The sequence below is a fragment of the Dermacentor silvarum genome, chromosome 6 (genome assembly GCF_013339745.2).
Source record: "Dermacentor silvarum isolate Dsil-2018 chromosome 6, BIME_Dsil_1.4, whole genome shotgun sequence".
Taxonomy (NCBI): domain Eukaryota; kingdom Metazoa; phylum Arthropoda; class Arachnida; order Ixodida; family Ixodidae; genus Dermacentor; species Dermacentor silvarum.
Window position 1 is genome coordinate 15,862,881 of NC_051159.1, and position 20,204 is coordinate 15,883,084.

General features: G+C 48.9%; 1 protein-coding gene across 1 annotated transcript; it reads left to right on the plus strand.

The window, feature by feature from the left end:
• The first annotated feature begins 12,432 nt into the window (after positions 1-12,432).
• On the plus strand, positions 12,433-18,835 carry LOC119456559 (uncharacterized). The gene is made up of 5 exons (XM_037718390.1): positions 12,433-12,736; positions 16,326-16,590; positions 17,022-17,181; positions 18,146-18,182; positions 18,555-18,835. The coding sequence occupies exons 1-5, from the start codon at positions 12,433-12,435 to the stop codon at positions 18,833-18,835; spliced, it is 1,047 nt and encodes a 348-aa protein (XP_037574318.1).
• The last annotated feature ends 1,369 nt before the right edge of the window (positions 18,836-20,204 follow it).

Here is a 20,204-nt window from a genome sequence, read left to right on the forward strand (position 1 = left end):
CACTGAGAGCCTTTTAGTTTATATCCATTCTTCAGAGCACTAATCTTCACGAAAATCCAGGAGTTTCATAATGACGGGGCGAGGTCTCCCACCTCTAGGTCTACCAAGCCTATGTAATCGCTCAATTTGGGGAAAATCAAGCTTGAGTACGTCAGTAAAAATGTTCCAACTTGCAATTGCAGCGATTCATTAGTGTCATGCTCAGATTCTGTTAGACCATAAAGAATAAGGTTGTTCCGACGGGAGCGATTTTCTAAATCATCATTTTGGGATGAAAGTGTGCTAATAGTGGATGACATTTTCCGAATCTAGCTCTGTAGGTTATCGTAGCGTGCTGCGCTGAACGAGTGTGCCTGCTGCTCAAGATCAACTATTCATTTTTCGATGGCCTTAAAGCGTGCGTCGATAGATTTTCGCATGTCTGCTATATCCTGTGCTATCTTACTTTGCCCGACAAGAAGTTGAGCAAACATTTCGGATACCATAGAGCCAGATTCATCCGTTTGAATGGCGGAGCGTTTAGAAGGTCCCGGATTGGTTTCAATATCGCCGCTCAATAGGAGGCTGTTCATGTAGTAAACAAGATCAGCTCATACAGAAATACACCTAGAAAGACATTCGTGTGGGCAAGGCATCAGCAATAAGAAGCGATTGTCAGACCGAATACAATAAGCGTTATTAAGGTAACATACCTGCACGAAGAGACATCGTTTGAACATGTCGCCAGTTTTGCTGCTGCCTTGCCCACTGAAGCGATGAAGTTGCGGCCAGGCTTTTATACAGAACGGAGCCAGCGCCATGACTCGGAATAGCGGGTCATCCAGGCTGACGTCACCGATAGCAGACGTCAGTATCTTGTCGAATGCCGCGGTGAACAGGCCATGACTATCCTCCAGGGCGGAGATAGGGCAGTCACTGCGCGCATGCGTAGACATCAGCGCGTGATGACATGTGAGCGGTGATGCATCCAGGAAGGCCCTCGTAGTGTCCTCTGGGAAAGCAGCCAAGCCGGTGACAAACTGCACGAAGAAGAGACATCGTTTGAACATGTCGCCAGTTCTGCTGCTGCCTTGCCGATATATATTACGTTATTTCCCCTGTATTGACCTTGGTCTCGTTGTTTGTAGGGTTCTTATAATATTCTTTGAAATCGGGCCCCTTGGTTCCCTTTCATCTCGTTCATTACATAACGAGGGTCCCGAATCCGGTAACATTGATGCCCTCAGGTAGCCTGTGTGGGTTTATTGACCATATATATATATATATATATATATATATATATATATATATATATATATACTGCCAGACAGCCTAAAAAATCCTCCGGGAAAGATAGAAGATTGGTATATTATTTCACTCTATTTCCATCGCTCTCCATCATTTCACTCATCATTTTTTCCTCCTGCATTAAAGTTAGTAATTCAAATATTTCCTCCTATTTCTGCCCCGCCCCACTAATAAATATAAACTTGCCCTCATATTTTGACCGTCTAATTGCCATGTATTTCACATTCCCAGTTGTTCTATTTTCTGTACCAGGGTTTCTTTATTTTGCTTATTATTTCTTACCTTTGAATTTTGAATCTTCGTGTTCTCGTAATGCGCCCTGATCTCGACAATTAGAGGATATCAACGGCCATGCCACCCAATTATAAGCTTACTGCCGATAGGAGATAGGATAGGGTGCTAGCCATGGGGACGTGTTTGATGCCGTTTGCGGTTAAATACAATCTACTAAACGAAAAAGTTGTTGAATGCTCTTTTTTGATGTTTTATTTTGTTTTTGTACGTTTTCCTTGTGTGTGTGTGTGTGTGTGTGTGTGTGTGTGTGTGTGTGTGTGTGTGTGTGTGTGTGTGTGTGTGTGTGTGTGTGTGTGTGTGTGTGTGTGTGTGTGTGTGTGTGTGTGTGTGTGTGTGTGTGTGTGTGTGTGTGTGTGTGTGTGTGTGTGTGTGTGTGTGTGTGTGTGTGTGTTTAATTGCTTATGTAATACGTCAAAACATTAGGCAAAAGTTCAAGCACACAATTCTTGGCTCATAATCACCCAGTGTGGGTATGGGCCATTTTATGAGGCCATCATCATCATCAGCAGCAGCAACAGCAGCAGCAGCAGCTGCAGCATCGTGGGTATGTGTCATACGTTGAAGACGACGACAGCAACATCATCTCGCGGCCAGCGCGAATTTGTTTCTCCAAATTCTTTAGTAACATTGTATTTTTTCTGACTTTGATAATAACTACATTTTTCACCCTTCAGTTAGTCTGACTGCTCGTTGGCACACTACTCTTGTTATGCAATATTTTCTTTGTTTTTGTTTTTCCCTTCTTTTATTTTGCGTATCTCATTGTCAAAAAGAATTTTTTTAGCTACCTACTGCCGCCCGATTCTTGGCCTATCTCCCTCAGTGGGTGCGAGCCATGGTAAAGGATCATCATCATCATCATCATAATCGCCTCGATTCCGAAGGGCCGACCGGCAAGTACAAGGCCCACTAATTTCACACAATCTTGTTTGTATTCAGCAGCCTTAGTTATGCCCCCTGTCACGGTCACGGTAAAGCACATATACTAAAACGGTTCAAATATGGCTGCAGTAAGTTAGGAGGCGGAGGCTTAAGTAAGCTTCGTTGTAGCCTGGCGCATTCAATCCCCATGACAGAGAACGAAATGACTCTGAAGGGAAGCATAAACCGCTTTTAATGTCACAGATTGCTGCGATGTACCACTGAAGCGTTAGTTATACGCAGTAGCAAGGAAGTTCTGTAGTATACGTATGTACAACTGTGTGTGGGCAACGCTTTATGCGCTCATTCTTGGCCAGTCAAAATGGCCACTGTGACACAAAAGGTATGAACCCTTAATGTATGAACATACTTGTGTTATTTGCATACACCTCATCTGCATACAACTCCAATAAGCATTGTTCCCTCGCCAAGTATCGTTATTGCGTTCGTCCTCGTGACGTAGACAGCTAACAGCTTGAGTCAACTGGACTGCTCCTGTCAACCGCTATTGCTGCTACATTGCTAACTCAAACAGGTTTCGTGTAGTACGCGAACATTGCGCTTGATCTGCGCATTATTGCGATAGCAATTGTATGGACACTCCAGGCGCATTTCTGCAGTCATCATCGTCGTGGCCGTCGCCGTTTTCGTCGCCGTCGCCGTGAAGTTCACTATAAAATCCAAGGGCAATAAAATCGTCGCCCCGCGTCATATGCTGTATGTGCGAGTGAAAGCGTGCGACGGTAAGCCGGCGATCACAGCTCAATCTCCCGCAAGGAAGGCAAGCGTTGCCGCGCGCGCTGGCCCGGTCGGCTGTATCTTGAAAGCCATCTGCGACGGGGACAGAGTCCGCCCTGCGCTCTGTTTTGTTCAGCTTAGTTGGTTCGGCTTAGTTGGCGTCAATGCGAGCGGGAGCATGAAGATCAATTCGCTGGCTGCTGCCGCCGCACTTACTGCAGCGCTTTGAGAGCAAATTTCCGCGGTCATCAAATGAGATGCGTTCATGTCTGTGCGCGCGTGACACTGTGCTTGTTAATTTAGTTATTATGCCTATGTTTACAAGTTTAAAAGGCCGATGGAACTAATACCCTTACTTCGTATAGCTGTCCACTAATCTGCTATCGCAATTGATGCTTCGCCTTTCGGGTGAAACTGCGGCTATTTTTTTTACTGCAATCGCACTTATATCGAGGCTTCAAAGGTGTTCGCGCGGTTGCCGTTAGGAGCGTCACCGTGCTTCTCTCCCGTTTATGGCGCACGCGCCGCTCGCACGCGAGACGTGAGAGGGTCTCCAGAAATGTAGAGTTTGGCTGTAAAAATGACAAAGCTAAGTGGACGCAACTTCAACGCTTCGCTCAATCGGCTCGATGGTGGATACAGGCTAGTAAATCGACAGTAAACGTCCAGCTAGCGTTACATAAAATTTCACTGGGTGCAGAATACGTGTAGACTAATGCCGACGGTTTCACATCCCGTGCTCCATTGAGAAGCGATGCCTGCAACACTACGATCGGTGCTTTTAATCACGCGAACGTGTTGAGGTTTGTAAGGCGCCTGCTGGCTGCCAGGTTGCTTCTGCGCAACAAGAGTTGGCTTGCGTGCTGCATCGCGCCGAGTCCTATGAGTTCGAGCGCAACTTTAACACTTTGCCATTGCTGTTAATGCTTCGCCCATAGTGCGAAACTTTCAAATTTCGTTAATTGTTCCAACGTGTGCGGACAAATGATTATGTGCCGGAAAAAGAAAAATCTGTGAAAGAACGATTGATGAACGTGTGCCTGACTTTTTAAGAAAGGCAGGATTTCCTCCCCACTTATGTTTAGCTGCAAGTTAGCTATTGTGTTGTTTACCTTGTGCTCCGTCCTTTGTATTGTGCTTTTTTATTCTTGACAATGCTGCAGCCACTGGCCTGTACTCGCTCACTTATGATCTTTAGAGCACTTCGATATGACGCAGGAAGGCTGTATTCCAGTCAACAATTCGTTCAAACAGCTGCCGACTCCAGCAAGGCAACCAGGAAGCGCCTACTTGATAGTCGCTTTGTCGGACGTATTTTTGTCATAGATGACCAATTCTTCGTCTGCTTTACAGCAATTACTGCTCCCCAAACCTGCAAACACAAACTATATCCTGCTCTTCATCATCATCGTCTTCTACCTCCAACACGCACTCAGACTTCCTTCTAGATTGCACTTGAATGGCTTCCATCCATTTGATAGTCGCTTTATTGGATCTATTTTCGTCATAGATGGACAAAATTTGTCTTTTGTGCAGCTATTACTGCTTTCCAAGCCTGCAAAAGCAAACTGTGTGTAGCGCCCACCAACGCCGCAACTTGGGGACGCTAAGATCGGCGCTCTCGGCCGGCGCCAAGAGCGAAAGACGACGAAAATAAAGTTGGGCGGCGCGTGCACGATGCGTAAGCAAGACACGCGCTAGTCCATTCTAAAAGCCTGCTGCGCTGATCTTGTACTGGCGCTTCACTGTGACCCCTCGGTTGCGGACATCTGTATCCTGGTTTTCATCGCCATCGTCTTCTACCTCCAACACGCACACTTCCTTCATCATTGCACTTGAATGGCCTCCATCTACTGGATAGTCACTTTTTCGGGTGTACTTTCGCTATAGACGACAAATTCTTCGTCTACTGTGCAGCAATTATGCTCCCCTAGCCCGCAAAAGCAAACTGTATATCCTGATTTTCATCGTCATCGTTTTCTACCTCCAACACGCACACATCCTATAGTGGAGCAAACATATTTTCGGCCTTGATACACAGACTTTTCGCTATAGGAGTCTCCTTACCACTAAATACAGCAGTTCAGGCTGACTTGCCGCCTCTAGAATATTAACACTAGAAATCGGAAGCTGCTACAAGCAACAGCGTCCTCATTGTACATTCAACTCATGCAGTGCCCTTGACAACCACTGAGCCCTGGTGTCCTATATTTAGGACACGCAGATCATGGCGTGCTGCGGGCTATGCGCAAATAAGAAGCAAAACTTCCCGATATAAATACACCCCTAAGCATATCAGAAACAACACACAAAATTATGATCGCTACCGAGACAACAGGTGTTGAGTAAAATATTATCAAAAGACCTCGATACTGCTGCAGTCGTGTTCCTTGCCTTCCGTCATTTTGATTTCACCTCTAGGGCTTTCTGAGGAAGACAAGGGTGATGAAACTGTCACCTATGCTGGCGGATGTGTATGGAGAAAAGATCAAATTGTTTTTACAGTTTGCAAAAATTTGTGTCACGATTTAGAACAATTCTCTTCGTGTCCTTTTTATAGGACACCAGGGCCCAAAGGGTTAAGAAAGGCAGGATTTCCTCCCCACTTATGTTTAGCTGCAAGTTAGCTATTGTGTTGTTTACCTTGTGCTCCGTCCTTTGTATTGTGCTTTTTTATTCTTGACAATGCTGCAGCCACTGGCCTGTACTCGCTCACTTATGATCTTTAGAGCACTTCGATATGACGCAGGAAGGCTGTATTCGAGTCAACAATTCGTTCAAACAGCTGCCGACTCCAGCAAGGTAACCAGGAAGCGCCTCGAGATGAACCCCCGTCTACGAAGCCCTTGCAATCGCCGTCTGGAGCGTGCAGTGGCTCGTGGTCGGACGTCTACCTGAGCTGTGCCTTGCTGGTCTATAGCATTGTAGGATACTTAGGCATGTGATAGGCGGCCGTTGTGCACTGGTTATTTGCGCTGTGAGCAACCTGTGGAATATTCCAAGCTGGTCTGGTTCCTTTCTTTGGGTGCATGTAAAACGCCGAGAACTGTCCGAACTAAACCACCAGTTAACAAACCTGACGAATGTTTCTTAACGAAAGCGCAACTTCGAGTGAACTTTCAAAAGGCGTACTTTTTTGTTTATTCTTTAATGTTATGTTAAAATTATACGGATGTAAACCTTGAAATGTGAAACCTCCGTGTCTTATCCTTAATTATACCAGTCAGAGCCTTTCAAACAGAAGTACTTAGTCAATAACGCGTGATTGGAGGAACTGACGCTTTGCTATGAATAGCACTATTTGAAAACTCATGTTGATGACGCAACAACTCCTCTAAATTATGCATTAACCGGTAGATATTGTGGCAATCTTATCGTATTGAAATCAATACGCTAATAATGCTTTTTTACGATCTGGCAGTTATGGCGACTAGAGCACGTGCCGCATTTAATGTACTATTGCTATAACTATGAGTTTATGAACTTGAGTTACGACAAGAATGCCCCCCCCCCCCCCCCCCCTCCATAACAAGGTAGTAGCACCTACACACAAGACGGGTGAGCGCAAAATGTAGGTTGTACAACAGCTGTTGCGGCTGAGCATATATAGCGATCTTTCACGGAAAACGACGACACATGTTCATTTGGTGGCCGTTTTGTTAAAGCTATGATGGGAGATAAATGTATAGCCTCGCCATATCGTGAGGGAAGAGATAGCTGCGGTGACGTTCCCGCTAACCCCGAACCCGCAACCCTTCCCTACGCCAACTTATGCTCAGGTTGCCTCCCTGGTGCCACCCTTGCAGCAGCCACCACAGCAGGCGCCTGCAATGCACGAGTCCCTGAATCCCATCACTGCGCAACCACCACCTCTTGAATCTTAGAACACGTGGAGCCCACCTCGGCCTGTTTGCTACGACTGCGGCATCCGTGGCCACATTTCAAGGTTTTGCCGACGCCGTCAGCAAGATGAAAGGCGTGGCTATGACGGTTTTGAAAGGGATGAGTTTTCTGAGCCTGTACCACAACGTCGGCGTTCGTACTACAATTATTATCCTCGACGTTCCCCATCTCCGCAGGAATTCGACGCTGCCGGTTCATTGCGCTTCCCGCGTCGTCGCCCTCCATCACCGATGCGGCGTTCCTCTTCCTCTCTTCGACCGGCTACTTCGTCCTCCGATCACCGCCCGGAAAACTAAATAGTGCAGCTTCAGGAGGGAAAGCTGCATCCTTTGAACAACTTGAAATTCCTCCGGAGCGCCCGTCAAATGTACTTGTGGTGTTTGTTGAAGGTATACGGACGGAAGCCTTGGTTGACACGGGCGCATCAGAATTGTAGCGATTTGGGCCTGTTGGTTGTACATCGGAAATAGTTTGAAGCGCAAAAAACACAGACGCAAAAGAGCACATGAGACACAGACGAGCGCAAGCTACCAACAAGGTTTATTGACCACCACACGTGTTTATACTATGTCCCGCATTACCGCTGCACATGCGCAGAGTTCCTTCTAAGAAAGGACAGCTCTTTATCGGACAGGTGTACAGAAGGAGTGCTGATACAGGCTGAGCCTAATGGAGATATCTTTTCAGCTTCTATTATCTCACGGGTGTGAATATATGGTCACTTCTGCTGACAGCAGCACACCTTTCAAAAGGAGGTCTACATTGACAGGAACTATAGTGCATCGCCAACCAACCATCACGTGCCGTTTTCATTACGTTTAGCGCATCGCTTTCGGTTATTAGTACTGACTTGTGTTCTCGATTGCGAAAAGTGAAGACACCATATAATGGCCCTCCCCTTTGTTGTGCTAATACAGTTCTTGTTCAGCCCTCCGGTGTTTGCACTGCACGTGTTTTCATTGATGGTATCTCTCACCACATTCAGTTTCTTCTTCTTTCTGGGGTTTTACGTGCCAAAACCAGTTCTGATTATGAGGCACGCCGTAGTGGAGGGCTCCGGAATAATTTCGACCACCTGGGGTTCTTTAACGTGCACTACAACGCAAGCACACGGGCGTTTTTGCATTTCGCCTCCATCGAAATGCGGCCGCCGCGGCCGGGATTCGATCCCGCGATCTCGAGCTCAGCAGCGCAACGCCTTAGCTGACTGAGCTACCCCGGCGGGTGACCACATTCAGTTTGCCGTGCTATCTTCGTGTACCTACGCCATGATGTTGGGATGGGACGTCCTGTCCTCAGCGTCAGCTTTTATTTCTTGCCGTCAGCGAACTATTCATATGACGGGCACTGAATCTTCGTCCGCTGTCGATTCGCACATCCTGTGTTTCGTCGCGTGTACCGACTATTTCATTCCCCCGGGCAGTATTCTAACACTCACTTGCGACACGATTGTAAATGATGTGTTCCTTGCACCGAGCGGTCGGTGTATATCTGGTGAGCTTAGCATTGCTCCTAGCCTGGTGCGGTTTCAGGATGGTAGAGCGTTGATCGCTGTTGGCAACCCTACTTCTTCCCCAGTTGTGCTCTCCCAGGGCACAGCTGTGCCTTGCTTTACTGACACCGACCCTCTTTCGCTAGTACCCCTTCACACCGAATCACCACCTTTCTCTACCACAACTGACGATCATGCAGTGACCTCTGCTTTAACGGCCGCGATAAATCCCGATCTGACTGTGCGCAGAAAACAGACCTTATGACTCTTCTGCAAAAACACAGCGCTTTGTTTGACGTTCACTCCAAGCATCTGGGGCGCACTTCTGTTGCTGTGCATCCCATCGAAACCGAAGGCAGCTCGATCGTACGCCGTCGCCCGTATCGCGTGTCTTCCTCAGAACGAAAAATCATTGCAGACAACGTTGATGACATGCTTAAAAGAGACATAATTCGGCCATCGTCCAGTTCTTGGTCGTCTCCTGTTGTGCTGGTGCGCAAGAAAGACGGCTCTGTACGATTTTGCGTGGATTATCGAGCACTTAATAAGATCACGCGCAAATATATTCACACCCGTGAGATAATAGAAGCTGAAAAGATATCTGCATTAGGCTCAGCCTGTATCAGCACTCCTTCTGTACACCTGTCCGATAAAGAGCTGTCCTTTCTTAGAAGGAACTCTGCGCATGTGCAGCGGTAATGCGGGACGTAGTATAAACACGTGTGGTGGTCAATAAACCTCGTTGGTAGTTTGCGCTCGTCTGTGTCTCATGTGCTCTTTTGCGTCTGTGTTTTTTGCGCTTCAAACTATTTCCGATGTACAACCAACAGGCCCAAATCGCTACAATTCTGATGCGCCCGTGTCAACCAAGGCTTCAGTCCGTATACCTTCAACAAACACCACAAGTACATTTGACGGGCGCTCCGGAAAGGTTTCAAGTTGACCAAAGGATGCAATTTTCCCTCCTGAAGCTGCACTATTTAGTTTTCCGGGCGATGATCGGAGGACGAAGTAGCCGGTCGAAGAGGGGAAGAGGAGCGCCGCATCGGTGATGGAGAGCGACGACGCGGGAAGCGCAATGAACCGGCAGCGTTGAATTCCTGTGGAGATGGGGAACGTCGAGGATAATAATTGTAGTACGAACGCCGACGTTGTGCTACAGGCTCAGAAAACACATCCCTTTCAAAAGCGTCATAGCCACGCCTTTCATCTTGCTGACGGCGTCGGCAAAACCTTGAAATGTGGCCACGGATGCCGCAGTAGATGCCAAGAATCGAGGATGCCGTTGACTCCCTCCAGGGCGCTGAATATTTCTCAAGCCTCGACCTTCGATACGGGTACTGGCAAATACCCATGCATGAAGCGGACAAGGACAAGAGAGCCTTTGCAACACCAGATGGACTTTACGAGTTCAACGTGATGCCCTTCAGTTTATTTAATGCTCCTGCAACATTTGAACGCATGATCGACACAGTTTTACGCAGCCTTAAGTGGAAGATCTGTCTGTGTTATTTAGATGACATCATTATTTTATCACGAAAGTGTTTTATGCCGGGGTCCACCAAGACTTCACTGACGTATTTCCGTCACGGAAATACGTCAGCTTACAATGTACACGAACATAATACAAAGAAAGAAACCAGAAGAAAAAGTTCCACAAACATGCAAAATTTGGAAATCGAACCCACGACCTCTCGGTCCGCGACGATAGATCGCCGAGCGTTTAACCCATTGCGCCACAAACGCATTTGCAGAGAGCTACACAGACGCGCCTTATATATCTAACACTCCTCCGTGTACCCGCGCTCTTGCTCGGGGCGGTGCCGCCGCCTACGAGCAGAAAAGAGAAGTACTGTATTATGACACTAACGCGCACCGACACTGAACGCTTCGGTGGTCTCAGCACTACGACGCCTCGATGCCAGCATTCGAAGGGACGCTGGCATCAAGAAGCACTACCAACGCCACCTAGGTGGCGTTCACCGTACTCAGCACAGCGGAGCGTGGCCTCCGCAATTAGCTCTGAAAATGTTTCTGAAGTTGATCGCGGAGGCTGCAATTACGACGCGCTGTACGCCCTGATTTGACTCGGTGACGATTCAGTTACGTGCTTTGTCTTGCGCGTTGTATTAGTGTGTCAGTTACGTGCTTCGTCTTTCGCGTTGTGCTAGCGTGTGCAGCGTAGTGCAGCTTCCATATGCACGACGGTTGCTCATGGTCATCGACGTTGGTAGTCGTGATGGAGGAGACGTGCCACCAGGCGTCAGCGTGGGTGCATCAACGCCTAAGGGCGCTTTAGCCACAAAACACCAATAGACATTATATGTCAATGTGCAATAAACATTACACTACTTCTGTGAAGACACGTTTCACTTTCGTGTTCTATACCGATTCCTATATAAGAGGGATCAACCATATTTTTTTCTACAACTTTTCGTCAGCACCTTGAGCGTTTGGACGACGTTTTAGCATGCATTTCTAACCCTGGACTCCAACTCAAAACAAAGAAATGTCATTTTGCCCGAAAGAACATCAAAGTGTTGGGCCACCTTATCAGTAAAGATGGCGTTCGACCAGATCCTGACAAGGTTGCTTCCGTGATTCGCTTTCCTCGCCCTGAAAATCAAAAGCAGTTGAAAAGTTTCTTGGGCCTGGCTTCCTACTTCCGCCGCTTCATCAGTCATTTTGCTGCCATGGCGTCGCCGCTGTACAAGTTGCTGACGTCGGGCACTGCTCTCACTTGGACAGACGACTGCGAACGTTCTTTCCAAGCCCTCAAGCAAGCCTTGGCATCCGACCCCGTCCTGTGTCACTTCGATGAGAACGCACCAACTTGTTTGCACACTGACGCAAGTGGCCATGGGATTGGTGCTGTCCTTCTACAGCGTGATTACACTGCACGAGAGCGAGTTGTTGCTTATGCCAGTCGCACATTAACGGCTGCCGAACAGAACTACTCGATCACAGAACAGGAATGACTCGCAGTAGTTTGGGCCATACAAAAATTTCGACCATATCTTTATGGACGCCACTTCACTGTCATAACCGACCATCACGCCATATGCTGGTTGTCGTCACTGAAAAATTTGTCTGGACGCCTTGGTCGCTGGGTGGCCGATTACAAGAGTACGATTTTGACGTTGTTTACAAGTCTGGGAAATACATCAAGATGCCGACGCTCTGTCTCGCTGCCCGCTTCCACTATTATCTTCGAGCACGTCTCTCCATGCCGCACCACTTGTTGAGACTATGTCTCCCCTTACGTTATTACCGCTAGCTGTTACTGACACGACATCTTCTAATCACTGCACTCAGTTCGCCTCGTGCCAACGCTCTGATCCCTACTGCAGCAGCATCATCGAACGGCTGTGCGGTGCTATTTCTGCACCGAATGCCCGATTACGTAGACAACTGCGACTATTTAGGCTCGAGAATGATTTGCTGCACTGCTACATTTACAACACTGACGGACACGACTGGGTACCCGTTCTTCCACGTTCGCTGCGCACACAAATCCTTGAAGGCTTTCACGACGACCCATCTGCTGGGCACTTGCGTTTCCACAAAACGTACTGTTGTATCTAATAAAAGGACAAAGCGTGGTGACGTCACTACTGACGCACCGCAACTTGTGTGTATATATTGCCAAGCAAGATGCTGGGTGATCAGATTAAACTGTTCGCCACGAAACGTGTCACAGCTGCCTTCTTGTTCCCGAGCTACAACAACTGGCGACGAGGAATCTACGATGGGAAGGGGCGGATCCCGTGAAGAACTGAGGCAGGGCAGAGCACGGCATGGCCAAGATGTGGGAATTCGACGCATTCCTGGAGGATGGCGATAAAGGCTTTGCTTCGTACGTGGAAAGATTCGAGCACTACTGCGAAGTAGCCAACGTACAAGAGGAGAAGCTTAAGAAGTCGGCCTTCATAACGGCCATTGGCAAGAAGGCGTACAAGACGCTCAAGGATTTGCTTCTACCGGCGACCCCTGCGGAGAAGGGTCTCGAAGACCTGGTCAAGGTACTCAGTGACCATTACGAGCCTGCAAGCCGAATCATCGCAGAGCGATTCAGATTGAACAGGCGGTACCAAGCGGAAGGTGAGAGAGTAGCGACGTTTGCAGTTGCACTGAAGCACTTGGCCGCTAAATGCAAGTACGGCACATTCCTTGACGACGCAGTACGCGACCGGTTCGTCGCTGGACTGCGAAACCCTGCCATTCAGGCGGGTCTACTAAAAAAGGAGCTGTCGTTTGAATCTGCTTGCGACTTTGCCAAAAGCGTTGAAATGGCGGAACAGGAGTCGAGGGGGTTTCGACCTGGCAGTGGAACGGAAGCCGATGTACAGTCAACCACAAAAGTTTGCGGACCACGCGAGCGCGTGGCCAAGAGCCTCTTCGCGACACTTCCGCTACGTCACCAGCGATCGACAGCAGCGCTACGTTGAAGACGCATCCCTCCTTAAATCTATGGCCTGTCTATTTTCGCACCGTGCGCAAATATTTTCTACCTATCTCTTACAACGTGACGCGCTCTTTGTTAGCCAGGGCTACTTGCTTATATTTTGAGAGCAGAATATCAGTACAAGTAATCAGACAGCGTATTCTTCGGCTGTTATCAGTTCTATTTTCGCGTAGCCACGCTGTTTTTTTTTTTTTCGTGAGTGCGTGAGTGAGCGGTGAGGCAGCCATGGGACACAGATGCTTAGTCAGTAGGCAGAATTTTTCCGTTCCTCCCCCATCGCTAAGTGACAGTAGCGGCCGGGATTTGATCGCCTGCGCCCAGGTTTTGCTGCGCAAAGCCCGAACCACCGCGCTGCTATAGTGGTTACATTTAGAAAAATAAGAAATAATCGGGTGCGATGACTCTTTTTATAACCCTTTGCGACACGGCGTCCTCGTTTGGGGACTCGAACTTCGGAGGCGCGTCCCACGCCACGTGTTTCTTCAAATGACCTAAAACTCAGTGTGCACATTCGTGTCCGCTTCCTGATGGGACAACTAGCGGTCAGTTAACTTCATTGTCCTGCGTATTGCTGCAGATGATCACTTTGCTGGAGACACTACCATGTTAGACAATCGTTCGACGTGCCGCGTTCCAAGACCAACGTCAAGAGTATTTTTTTTCTCCGGTCGACACGAATACAACCGAAAAAGCAAGTGTGCATGCGTTTCGGGCCTAATAGTTGATTCTTTTTATGCAAGCATTGAAGCTGACGGATTTCAGAATAATTAGATAATGAGTTATACGCTAATTAATTTTTTTACTGAAACTCGCACAAAACAGCACATTGCTTCGTCTTCTTTCTTGGAATGTAATAGTGAGCGTCTTGAAATGATGCCATGCGCATTTGACGCATTTGCAGACAGTGCATCATAATTCGTGTCTGAAGGGGATGAATTTATTCACAAGACATTTACAGAAGTGTCATGAAACATAGGTCTCTCAATGATCTAGTAGGAAGTGAAATGTCCGCCGTTTTCTAGCACCTTATTGATGCGTGTGGGCATCGACTCGTACAAAGATTCAGTAATCTCCGGTCGACCGCGCAGGCTTTCCCATTCTTGTGCGATCGCTTGCCACAGCGTATCGGCCGTGCGGCCGCGGTTGGCTCGTGTGGACAGCCGTTTCTTCAACATGCCCCAGACATTTTCTATGGGATTCAAGTCGGCGCCACATGGAGGCCACTCAAGCTGGCAAACAGCATGTTCTTCTAGCAATGACTGGACGATACGTGCTTTATGGATCGGGCTGCGGTCGTGTTGAAAAATAGCAGCCGTCGCTGAAGGGACCGTCCAGCGCATACGGAACGAGGTGTCTAGTGATGACGTCGCAGTACCGTGACGCAGTGAAGGGCCCTTCCAGACGCACAAGGGGACCAAGGCGATCTTTGCTGATTGCTCCCCACACGCTCACGGAACACCGTCCACTGGATAGAACACTCTGTGTGTAATTAGGCAGATATCTGCAAGAAATAGCATACAATTGGGTTCCAGCGGCGCGTCTAAAAATGTTGTGATTCCTCTTGCGTATGAACTTTATAATGCTGTTATAGAGTTGCAATAGAAAACGTGCAAACATCATTAGATAGTACTGAAATACCCACTGGCAGCTTTTAATTAGCTTCAGAGTAAGTAGTACTATGAAACAATCGTTAATGTTTTCAACATAATACCACTACAGAAAAATCTTGTAATGTCCAAAAGCTCATTTTACGTGAAACATGTTGTGATGCAGAATTAGCTTCGTGAATTAACTGCCAATACACTGTAAACACACCTGCAGTTTAGTGGACGCCAAACCCGCTTCCGTTGGTCCCAGCGCGTGGAAAAAGTTGACTCGTCGCTAAAGATGACATCGCCCCATTTCTCTGTTGTCCAATCTTTCATTGCTGTAGCGAACATGAGTCGTTCTTGTAGCTGGCTGTCTGAGAGGCAGGGCTTCTGTGCTGCTACGAAAGACTGCAGGCCAAGCTCACTCAGCCTTCTTCTTACAGTCTCAGACGATACCGTGAGCGAGAGCGCTTCTCGGATATCCTCTGCACTTTGAAAAGGATCAGCCACGATGGCGGCCGTAATCAGGCGGTCCTCTTCCTCAGTCGTGGCCCTTGGACGCCCACTGCGCTCTATATCTGTGAATCTGTCATCGTCGCGGAAAGCTTGAATAATCCTATTCATGGAAGTCCGGCTCCTGTTGGTTCGGCGGCAGATTTCGCGCTGAGGTATTCCCTCTATAAATAAACGCACAATGTGCCTTCTTTCGTCAAGTGGAACACGCAGCGGCATCTTTCCAAATAGGCAATCACCACGTGGCCTGAAGCAAGTCTACTACGTTTTCAGCGACTGATGCGAAGATGCGCCTATGTGTGAAAGAAAATTTTCTATGCATCCGCTTTTTCTTTATTTTTGATGACAGTGAAACACCTCCCTACCCTTTCTCTCAAGACGCAGAAGCAGCAACGCTCATTGGACCAAGATGCTGCCAACCAAAGTGCGCCAGTAAACGTCGCGTAAAAAAATCGTCGCAGCGCTTCGTGAAACTTATCTACCCACTGGCACACCAGTCGACAAAGGTTGCAGTGATTGCTCCGATACTGATATCAAGCCAGATATGTGGCGGTCTTATCGCAGACAGCGCTCTGCGTCAACACAACGAACTAACAATGTCATGCACGGGAATAAAAAATTAACAGGCAGGCGAGTACCAAGAGGGCTCATATCCGGGAGAGCGCCCCTGTCACCGCTAGGTGGCGTACCGCTAGGTGGCGCGGATAGGCAGTCTGGCACGCGCTCGCGTGGTCCGCAAACTTTTGTGGTTGACTGTACATGCGATAAGGAAGACAGGCAGGAAAGCGGCATTTGCGGGCAAGCCAGGCAAGCAATACGAGGCAACCAAGACAGTGTCACCGTTGCGGGCAAGAGCATGACGCTATTTCTTGTCGTTATCGGAAAGCAAGGTGCTACAGCTGCAAACGCACGGGTCACTTGGCTCGAGTATACGGACAACGCCCGCCGGGTGCGGAAAAAATTCACGCTGTTGCCGACGAGCCAGAAGATAATGAGATGATGCTCTACGCCGTACATCACGCCGGCCTTGCGAAGCAGCCGTATCAGGTAGAACTTATGATCGGAAGGAAGCGCGTGCAGATGCAAGTAGACACAGGAGCCGCTGTTTCTCTGATATCGGAAGACCTATGGAAGCAGCTAGTGAATCCTCCCCCGCTCACACCGTCTACGGTTAAGCTGAAGACTTACGGAGGAGCACCGCTGGAAGTGAAGGGGCAAGCCGAGGTTCCGGTCGAGTACAACGGACAGCGCAAGATTCTACTAGTAGTTGTGGTGCCAGGAAACAAGCCAGCGCTACTTGGACGCGATTGGATTGAGAACCTAGACGTCGACTTGAATGGCATTCACATGGTGCAAGCGGAGCTTACGGCTGACAACCTTGTGAAAAGGTATGCCAGTGTTTTCACTCCTGGGTTAGGACTGATAAAGGGCTTTCAAGCGAAACTTTCCTTAAAAGAAGGTAGCTTGCCAGTGTTCTGCAAGGCACGTCCAGTACCATATGCCATAAGGGAGCGAGTTAAAGAAGAGCTAGATAGCCTGACTGGGCCACGCCGTTGGTGGTAGTCGAAAAACCAGGGAACAAAGTGCGTCTTTGTGGAGACTATAAAGTGACAGTAAATCCCTGCGTTAAAACTGATCACTACCCGCTGCCAACGGTTGAAGACATGTTCGCGGTCCTAGCAGGAGGCAAGGTGTTTACCGTTTTGGACTTGTCAGCGTACCAGCAAATTGAGCTGCAGCCTGACTCGCGGCCCTTGTTGACTATAAATACACACATGGGCTTATTCCAATATGTTCGAATGCCCTACTGCATTTCCAGTGCACCAGCAGTATTCCAAGCAATCATGGACGAGTTGCTGAAGGGATTGTGTGGAGTAGTTTGTTACCTTGACGATGTGCTTATCACAGGTGCCAACTACAACGAATGCCTGACACGTGTAGAAGCAGTCCTGCAGCACTTCGAGAAGCACGGCGTCAAAGTAAGGCACGAAAAGTGCAAATTTTGTGTGAAGTCCGTAAGGTATCTGGGCCACGTCATTGATGAGACAGGCGTGCACCCTTGCCTTGAAAAGGTGGAAGCAATTAGAAAGGCTCCAACTCCGAAAAATTGCACGGACCTAAAGGCCTATCTTGGCATGTTGACATTTTATTCCCGGTTCATGCCGAACATGTCATCGGAACTAAGGCCGCTATGCCAACTTCTTCAAAAAGAGGAACCTTGGGCATGGTCGGAGGAGACTGAAAGGGCATTTCAGAAAAGCAAGAAAATGCTCACTCAGGATTCAGTACTAACCTTCTATGACCCTAAAAAACCACTTGGTCTGGTTTGCGACGCATCCCCTTATGGGGTTGGAGCAGTTTTATTTCATGTTGTTAGCGGCCAAGAGAAGCCGATAGCATACGCTAAGCAGCGCCGAGAAAGGCTACGCGCATATCGAGAAGGAGGCGTTGGCCGTGGTGTTTGGAGTAAAGCGCTTTCATAAATACATTTGTGGGCGTGAGTTCACGATTTATTCCGATCACCTTCCACTAGCTAGCCTGTTTGGCCAGACAAAGCCAATTCCACAGATGGCTACCGCACGCATGCGACGTTGGATGCTGTTACTGGCGGCTTATCAGTACAAGTGGACTTATAGAAAGGGTGCGCAAGTGATAACGCGTCACCGTTAGCCACCATTGCCTCTTCCCAACGAAGCAGACAAGAGCGACTACGTTCTGTTTTTCTCCGCTGTTGAAGCAGTACCGCTTTCAGCAAGCAAGATTCAAGCGGAAACTGAGAAAGACCACACGTTGTCTAAAGTGAAACTTTTCGTTTTGAATGGCTGACCTGAAAGGCATTCAGATGTTGACATTGCACCCTATTTTGTCCGGCGAAACGAGCTGTCTCTAGACTCTGGTTGCATAACCTGAGGCACTAGAGTAGTTATTCCCGAATCTTTGCAGCCAGAAGTGCTAAAGCTTTTGTACGAGGGTCACCCTGGTACCACTCGCATGAAAATGCTATCAAGAAGTCACGTGTTGTGGCCGAAGTTAAATGAGCTGGTCGAAGAAACTGTTCGACGCTGTTCAACTTGCCAGCTCAGCCAAAACGCTGCACTCGCCATACCCCTTATGTCATGGGGAAGGCCCGCCAGACGGTGGCAACGAGTGCACCTAGACTTTGCATACTACAAACAAGACTGGTTTTTGGTGCTTGTCGTTGCCCATTCTAATTGGGTCGACGTTATACACATGAAATCGACCACGGCGTCGAAGACTGTAGAAAAGCTTCGCACCGTTTTGGCAGCGTTTGGGCTTCCCGAACTGATTGTGACAGATAATGGTCCTGAATTTGTGTCTGACGAATTTGCAGTTTTCCTCAGATCCAATGCTGTGCAACACGTCAAGACACCTCCGTACCATCCGGCTTCGAATGGGGCAGCAGAGAGGCTCGTCCAGACGGTAAAGAAGAACCTGGTACGCCAACTGCGAGACGAGAGGCGCTCGGGGCAAGCCCGAACCATTCAACACCGGCTGGACCAGTTCCTCTTCACATGCCGCAACACGCCATGCTCCACGACTGGTAAGACTCCGGCACAGAGTTTCGTGTCTTGGGCACCCGGACGCGTCTCAGCATTTTGCACCCTGAATTAGCCAAGCGGTCAGAGCCTACTCCATCTAGAGATCAAGACCAGGGACAGAAAAAGAATTGGAGGGAATTTGATGCAGGAGAACGGGTCCGGGTGAGAGGTATCCGACCAGGCGACCCGCACTGGTTAGAAGGAACGATTGTTCGCCGCGTCAGCGTGGCAACTTACATAGTCAAGGTGGAAGGCCAGGAGCGATTCATGCATGCTGATGACATTGTTAATACAAGTACTCCTCTTACTCTACCCAGAACAGTGCGCATCACGGACGCACCTCTAGCGCAACCTGGTCCGGCGACCCCTGAAGAAACAGAGGAAACTCCTACCGAGTTCCAGGAACCAACTTCGGAAGCTACAGATTCTACCGCCGCTGAAGAACAACCTCCTGAACCTCTGCCACGTCGAAGCACAAGGGTTCGGCGACAGCCTGAAAGATATGGATATTAAAGAAAATAAGGGAGAAGGAATGTTGTATCTAATAAAAGGACAAAGTGCGGTGACGTCATTACTGACGCACCGCAACTTGTGTGTATATATTGCCAAGCAAGATGCTGGGTTATCAGATTAAACTATTCGCCACGAAACGTGTCACAGCTGCCTTCTTGATCCCCGAGATACAACACGTACAACCGCGTTAGGAGCCGTTTCTTTTGGCCAGGCATGTCTACCTATGTGGCCAAGTACGTCGTTTCTTGCGTTCAGTGTCAACGGCGGAAACGACCAACTTCACCTCCTGCTGGCTTTTTACAGCCCATCGCATGTCCCGAGACACCTTTTGCCATCGTTGGAATAGACTTGGCCGGACCTCTGCCCATAACGTCAGCAGGTTATCGTTGGATCGTGACAGCTGTCGACTAGAGCCCTGCACGGGCTCGGGCTTACTCGAAAGCCCGGGCACGGTCCGGCCCGTGGGCTGGGCCGGGCCGGGTAGAGCAGTTTTTTCACGCGCTCGGGCCGGGCTCGGGCACGGCGTGTGCTTTTTGACCCGGGCTCGGGCCGGGCTCGGGTTTTTTGACGCGGGCCCGGGCCGGGCTAAGGCTTTCTGGTGGTGCGCATCTAATGTTCAGCGAGTTATTCTCGGGCGTCTCAACTCTGAAAAACATGTATTTTTCGGTCTTGGGCCAGTTTCGGGCCGGTTTCGATCCGGGCCCGGGCCGGGCCCGGGTCTCGCCATAAAAGTTTTGATCGGGCTCGGGCGCGCAGCCCAACGTAAAAACGGGCCCGGGCCGGGCCCGGGCTGAAAAAATCGGCCTGTGCAGTGCTCTACTGACGACCACGTCAAACGGTACGCAGAGACGGCGCCTTTACGCTCTAGTTCGGCCTCAGACGTTGCCAACTTCTTTTTGGATGCCATTGTGCTGCGTCATGGTGCACCT

What these genes read in the sequence shown, in the direction of transcription:
- LOC119456559 (XM_037718390.1), top strand. Translation starts at nt 12,433, where the DNA reads ATGGCCAAGATGTGGGAATTCGACGCATTCCTGGAGGATGGCGATAAA. An exon ending in CAGGCGGTACCAAGCGGAAG is followed by an intron (nt 12,737 to 16,325) that starts GTGAGAGAGTAG and finishes TGATATCGGAAG; the next exon opens with ACCTATGGAAGCAGCTAGTG. An exon ending in TCGAGAAGCACGGCGTCAAA is followed by an intron (nt 17,182 to 18,145) that starts GTAAGGCACGAA and finishes GAATCTTTGCAG; the next exon opens with CCAGAAGTGCTAAAGCTTTT.